The 7281-nt window shown below is 42.1% G+C and overlaps 1 protein-coding gene across 3 annotated transcripts in view; it reads right to left on the bottom strand.

Annotated features, from left to right (window-relative positions):
* Positions 1-4905: 4905 nt before the first annotated feature.
* Positions 4906-7281, bottom strand: part of LOC109290127 (keratin, type I cytoskeletal 14) — an 18127-nt gene continuing 15751 nt past the window's right edge. For 2 of the 3 annotated variants that reach the window (XM_019506521.1, XM_019506529.1), the window contains 2 exons: positions 6531-6580; positions 4906-5239 (listed from right to left, as the gene is read on the bottom strand). In XM_019506521.1, coding sequence (XP_019362066.1) covers positions 5145-5239; positions 6531-6580 — 145 coding nt within the window. In that variant the 3' untranslated portion in view covers positions 4906-5144. Of the gene's footprint in view, positions 5240-6530; positions 6581-6683; positions 7202-7281 lie in introns of those variants that run through there. The other variant, XR_002095541.1, reaches the window with a different exon arrangement.

The raw sequence follows: 7281 nt of genomic DNA, 5'->3' as shown, positions 1-7281 counted from the left end.
CTTAAACAATAGATGACAATCCCACCCTCAACTTCTCCTGTGGTGACCAGGGTCCTTATATTGCCTTGGACTATCACTGTATTTTCCGACCAGAAACAGCTGGTAAGCAACACACAAAATAAGGAGGTCCATTTTAAGTCAAGGATGGTTGTCTTAGCAAAACTATTCAGGGTCAGAGATAACAGAAGAATCCCATTCTCAAGGGAAAGAACTTTTTATAGGTCAGTCATTGAAATTTAGTCGGGCTCGCAGCTCCCACTGTCTCTGCTTGTGAAAGCAGCCTTTTATCTTGCTATTGACTAAAATATCTCACTTCAAAAGTTCTTGCAGTTCTTCTTTGCCATATCCAGCTGACCTGTTCCACTAAGTGTAAAACTGGGCCCCAGACGCTCCAGAGTTCTGCCTCTGACTCACTCATTTAGCTACCCTATATCTGTTTCACCCTCTCTGTTAAAGAGTACTAATAATAAGGTTCTAGCTACCTTACAAGGGTGTTGCCAGAATAATTGACTAATATTAACTCAGTACTTTGAAGATGGAATGAATGCAATATGTTGCAAGTGCTATTATGATTATGAAGTTTGGTATTAAAGTGTCCTATGCATAATCTAAGACAAAATTGACAAAGGTCCTTTCCAGAGCATTTCTTTGGTCTACCTTTTGGTCCCCTACTCATTAGAAGTTTCTTTTTCATCACTATTCTCTGAGGATTTTCCATGCTCTTTACAGAGAGCATGTCTGTCCCACTAGAAATTTTGTCTTCAACCTTCCTTCTGCAACTCCATAAGGAATCTTTTTATTTGCAATTGCACCTTGCAAAATCACCATGGAAAAGTTGAAAAGTGCCCTTAGTTATTTGCCCAGCTCTTTGATGTGCCAGTTATCCATGTTTCACAGATTAGCGAGTCCTAACCCCTACAGCAGTGTAGTAATAATCATCATAACAATAGTAAATAAATTCTGAGTACTTTTGTGTCTTCAGAGCATTGTGTGGTGCAAAAGATAACTAAACATGCTGAGCATTGCTTCTTTTCATGTTTGTGATATTACAGTGATTTTATGATCAGTGTTGCATTTTTATGCTTCGTATTGCACTGTGCCTTGGGATGTATATTTGCCTTTTCATTAAAAGTACATTCCCTAGGCCACTGAGGACCATGTCTAATAAAATTCTATCCAAGGACTCAAATCCATTCTGACTGAAATTCTGATGGATGCATAGCCTGTAGTGTGTTGTTACTTCAGTAATTTTTCTGATGATCAACTCAAGGTCCTCTGGTGATTATCAATAAGAAAACAAATACCTGCAAAAAATACTTAAGATACAAAATCTTCACTTAATCCTCCAGAGAATTTTTGTCTCTTCTGGTGTCAGGAGATTAGCAGATGTTCTCAATTTAAGCCTCTTAGGGCGACGCATAGATGCACCGTCTGTCACCATATGGCACGCTATGTTGCCATAGCGATCACATGGCTACACTTGATAGATAGCTACATCACCATATCAGTGCACTTCCCGCTTACAGCACGCTGCTACAGCGATGCAGTATGAAAATGTAAGCATGCACCGCCCGTACAGTGCAGTATGGGCAGTTACTGCACCATGTTTTAGTGTTTCCAAAAGGAAGTACTAAAGCACAGCATAGTAACAACATCACCATACGGCGACATGTAGACACACCCTTACAGAAGGAAAAAAGTCTGGTGTATTAGCAAGTGTATCCATCCATTATGGAGCAAAGATTTTATGGGGCTTATACTATTATTCTTGGTATCATCATCCATCACTGTGAGGTCAATGAATCCACAGTGCCAAAATACATTTTTGATTAATTATGATATTTCAGATGTATACAACTGCCAGTTATTGGATGAAGTGCACTAATTTCCCTGTACATCTGTGCCTTGAATCTTCTGTATATCTGTGACTCTGTCCATAACTCTTGTTGGGTGACAAAACCTAAATACAGTCAATAAAGTCTATTGACAGGCTTCTATTAAGTTTATTCTGGAACTGTTAAAAAATATGGCTCTATTTCTTCATGACACCTCCAAGTCTGAAAGTACCGATGCAGGGGCAGAAGTGGGCCATGGGCCCCAGGCACCAGCCTGGGGCATGGGGGGGCCACTGGCCAGGCCCTTCAGACTTCTCATTGTGTGATGTGACTTTAAGTATTGCTACTAGAAGGACAGGGGGGGCAAATGTAAGCATTTGCCCCCAGGCACAAGAGACCCATGGTACGTCACTGTGCTCATCCCTCCTGCCTTTGCCCTGTCCCCATTCACCACTTGTCACATCAGGTGCAGCATTAAGTTCTGAGCTCCTTGAGTCAAGGGAGTAGATCTTTATGCCTGCTCCTTAAAGACTTTAATGCTTTTATGAGTGCTGTGGAAAAATGAGTCATTAATAATAACCTATAATTTACCACCACAGGGATTAAAACCGGCTGAAACATCCACCTGTACATGGTAAGAATCCAAGAGAAGCTGATTAGCCTCTGGCCTGAGCCCCAGTTCTGTATAGACAAGGTAAATGGTGAGTAGTAGGTTTCAGCCATCAGCAGTTCCCACCCCAGTGCCACACGCTGAAAAGCACAGACTGAGATCTAGACAGGTCCTGAGGCCTTGGGATCTATAGTGATCTCCTCTTCTATTTAAGTCATGGAAGGAGTGTGGCTAGTGGACACTGGACACATTGGCTACACTGTTAGGCCTGACGTTGAAAGGTCTGTACATCACCTGCCCAGGACTCAGAACTGAATCAAATATTCCCAGAAGACTACCCTTGCAGAGGTCCTGTCAGTAACCAGTTATCATGTAAAGCCTCAGGGAGTTGCTATCCAGAGTCTTGCTTGCAAATTAGCTTCCTACTAACAAGGAGCAGAGTCATGCTTTTGGCTTCCTCTTTCTCCATGCAGTTAGCAAGCAGTTACAAGCAAAGAAAGAGCCAGGTAGTCTGTCTCCAATATTATGCAATCTAGTAAAACAGTTCACCTGCAAACACTGTTTACATAGACAGTTACTAACTTATGTACTTCAGTTTAAGGAATTTAGCAATAATCCACTCAATGCCACATTAGCAAACAATTATTCTTGTCTACCACCATGCAGAAAAAATGATGTTTGCTTTGCACCCTGTTAAGTGTTAGCCCTAAGGCAATATAATGGGACTGGTGAAACCATTTTTAGACAAGATGCTTGTTAGAGTGGTTACAAGTAATGCACCCAGGAATGCCAGTCAAGTGAAAAAAAGGAATTTATATGATTCATGTGATCTGTTACTCTGCATGCCTTATTATATATAAGGATGTGGAGAAGCTTGAGAGAGTCCAGAGGAGAGCCATGCACATGATCAGAGGGCAGGAGAATAGGCCTTATGTCGAGAGGCTGAGAGCCATGGGACTTTTCAGCCTGGAAAAGCACAGGCTCAGGGGGGACTTGGTGACAGCCTATAAGTATATAAGGGGTGTACATCAGGATCTGGGGGAATGCCTATTCACCAGAGCGCCTCAAGGGATGACAAGGTCAAACAGTCACAAACTCCTCCAAGACTGTTTCAGGCTGGACCTAAGGAAGAACTTTACTGTCTAAGCCCCCAAGGCCTGGAACAACTCCCTCCAGAGGTGGTGCAAGCACCTACTCTGGACTCCTTTAAGAAACATTTGGACGTTTATCTTGCTGGGATCCTTCGACCCCAGCTGACTTCCTGCCCCTGGGGCAGGGGGCTGGACTCAATGATCTCCTGAGGTCCCTTCCAGCCCTAATATCTATGAAATCTATGAAATCTATGAATTTCTAAATTTATAGCAGCTAACTCAGAAGTTCAGTGGAATATACCTACAGAGGTAGGTTTGGAGCTGTCCCACCTGCTCTGATGAATATAATGATGACTATATGCAAATTGTGAAACAAAGAGCTCTCTAGATGGAATGCAAGAGTACACTTTCCATCATGCAAGAACAGAATACCTAATGCCAGGCATCTAGAAGCCAGAGCTACTCAGTGGGTGCATTCACATGTGTGCTTTACTGCAGAGTTAACTAATTAGCTCCACAGTAAAGCATCACTGTCTACAGGTTCGCCAGTATTAGGGCACAATAAACTTTATAAATTCTGCCATAAGACAGTACTGTCAGGGACAGTACTATCTTACAGCAAAGTCATTAAGTGTGATCAAAAGCATGTGCAGATGATGACCACTGGGCGCAAATTGCACTTGGTCATCCCAGCCAGCCAGGAGCCGGACCTCCAACTCCGGCCAGCCCCTTTGCCACCCGGCGCTGCCACCTGGAGCCCAGGGCTAACCCTCCATACCCCCTGCCACTGTGGGGCTGCTCTGCTCTGGCTCAAATTGCTGCTGTCCCAGGTGCACATGTAAACACTGCACCTGGGAGCAGTGTACCCCAACTCAAACGTCTCCAGAGTTTATACTGTGTAACATTAATTGCACATGTAGATGCACCCAGTGAAATTAACACAGGCCCAAATCTGTACTTCTAATGATTTCTGAGTAACCCAAATGAAAGTAGCAGTCCTACTGAAGTCAATGATATACCCCCACATGTGAGCAACAGCTACAGAACTGGGGCCAGGATTCTTGGCAGTAACTGGCACTTCGATAAGCTGTTCCATTTATTTGCACTGAAACACCATCTCAACCCACAGCCTCCAATGTAAATCCTATTCAACCATTTCCAGGTATCTTAACAATAGGAGGAGGGGGAGGAAAAAAACATTGTTCAAGTTTATTTTTGCTGTATCTGAGACTGTCCCTTTTGCACTCGGCTTCAGAACAAATCCATCTTGTGGCTGTCCATGAATGACATTTGGGTATCCTGATTACCTAACACCAAGGGTTGGAGAGGGTTTGCATCAGACCTTGAAAATAACTACAACAAGGCTCCATTTTGCATGAATAAGAAAAGCTTTATTCAATGATTTCAGAGTGCAATACAGCACCTGAACAAGGTAAAGAATAATGTGAGAAATAGCAAAAAGAAGGAATATGAAAACTGAGCTGCAGTGCCTCCTGTGACCCCATCAGACACAACCTCAGTAACTGTTTATCTCATTGAATCTTTTTCTTGGTAGTATCTGAAAGTCTCAGGCCTCTGGACTGGGGGGTCACAGAGCTGCCTGTCCTCTTAGCGCGTGGTTTGGTGGACCTGCTCACGAGAAGAGACCACCTTTCCATCTTGGACCTCTTCAACAATTGTGCGGACTTGACGAGTAGACGATACTATGAAGAAGAGAAAATAGAATTCATTTTTTACATAGGAAGGAGAAAAGTTGCCTGATGCATTATCTCATCTACTGTGACAAGAAGAAAGATTGTGTATCAATGCTCCCTGAACAGCTTGAATATACTGCTTCAAACGGTCCCAGGTTGGTTGAGGAGGAAAGGAAAAAAAATCTAACCACAAGACTCAGTCTGTTTAAAGACCCAGATGGGGAAAGATGAACCAGAATCTCAACCTGGATTCATGGAAAGGTTCACAGAAGTTTGCAAACCTTTCAGGTGGAGGTTGACCAAGTCGCATGCAACTCTGAGCTCAAATTTATCCATCTCCCCAGAGTCCAGTGATGAACTTAGGATTGCCCCAAAACAAGACTAAACAGGGAAGCCATTTGAATTGTTATGTAGAATCTGATTTTTCAAGTTTTTCTAAAACCAGAGCTTAAACAAAAAAATCAAGGTACAATTGAACACTTATGACCAGAGTATGTTACTAAAGTAAGAATCTCCTCTTTTGTCCTTTGAAGCAAAAGCAATACATTTCATACAGCACTTTGAGAACTCAGTTACAATGCCCATTTTGCCCAAGTTTTTTTCTGTTTGAACATTAATTTTTAGCATTTTCTATTCCTGTCCCTCCAATGACCAATATCCACCACACATGATATTTTCCTAATTAACTATTCACACAATTTCTTAAGCAATTAGCTTGAACTCCGCAGCAAAAGGTCTAATAATGCTACCTCTAGCAACTGCAACTATAGTATTATATGTATAGGAGGGTGTTTTGGAAAGAAACAGCAATTTTTAAATGAAACCATTCTGTGCGCCATGATCTTTTACTAGACCACATCACTTCTCTACATAGTCATAAACAATGGGTATATTCAACAATGCAGACATCAGTGTTCCCCACTTCTGTGTAGTTTCCCACCCATTGCACACAAAATGGTTTTATTTCAAAATTGCCTTTTCTTTCTGAAACACCCTCGTACAAGATATCTTCCTGAATGTTACTCAGCTAGTTGTTCCTTCATTAATATTGTTGATGTTCATCCAATGCTGTAAGAATCTCTGTTGCAAAGACCCACTTAAATTTTGTGACTGTTTTAGTGTGTCTGGGATGCTCACAAGTTGTGGTGACTGCAGTCATTACCATGTGATGACCAAATATTTCTGAGGCATGGTTCCACACCACAGGTCAGTTTGGCATGAACCATAAAAATGACACACTCTGTAAAGTTGATTGTTATAGTCACAAGTGCATAGTACATCAAATAAGGCATATCCTTACCATCTCTACCAGAATGTGAGGACAGACCTGAGGAGTACAGGGCAGGAATGCTGCAAAAGGAAAAAAAAAGGGATGGAAAATTAGAAACATGAATATTTCTTCCAGATTACATTGGGGGAGGAGAGTCAGTAAAGTCACAACAGATGTTTAAAAAAAACCTTATACCCCAAACCAGGGAAATCATTATTTTAGAAGAGTATCTGACAATATTTGTTCTGAGATTGTTTTTCACTGCTTGCAACAAGCTAATGGATTCTCCCTGACATACACCAGTATCCTAACAGCAAGAGGAAAAACCTTTGCAGAAAGGTCTGAGCATCACTAAGTTCACCAATACACATAAATTCCACCCCTCCCCACAGTCCCTCCCAGTGCTCAAGTGAGGCAGACCTTTGTGGCCTAGGCCTTTTTACAAACGGGAAAAATAAGAATGAAATTCAGGGTTTAAGCTTACACAGTGTGCTAGCATCACAACTAAGGCAAAAAAACCCCAACCTTCTTATTCTCAGGTCTTGGCTCTAACCACTCAAACTACAGTGCCAGCCATTACGTAGTGCAGACAATAAATACATCCTCTTACAAAGGATGCTAATAGGAGATAGGTCATTGTTCGATCCCTTCTTGGTTTAATCAACTGCTCATGATCCACAGGTAATTATTTCAAAGAGAGCCTTCTAGGGAACACAGTGAGTTCAGAGGCTTCTCCCTGCCCCATGTCATTCTATCCAGTCAACTCCATTCACGTACTGGG

The sequence above is a fragment of the Gavialis gangeticus genome, unplaced genomic scaffold, assembly GCF_001723915.1.
Source record: "Gavialis gangeticus isolate Ggan-Ray unplaced genomic scaffold, GavGan_comp1, whole genome shotgun sequence".
In the NCBI taxonomy this organism is placed as follows: Eukaryota; Metazoa; Chordata; order Crocodylia; family Gavialidae; genus Gavialis; species Gavialis gangeticus.
Note: the sequence above shows the minus strand (reverse complement) of the source record. Positions and strands in the feature narration are given on the sequence as shown.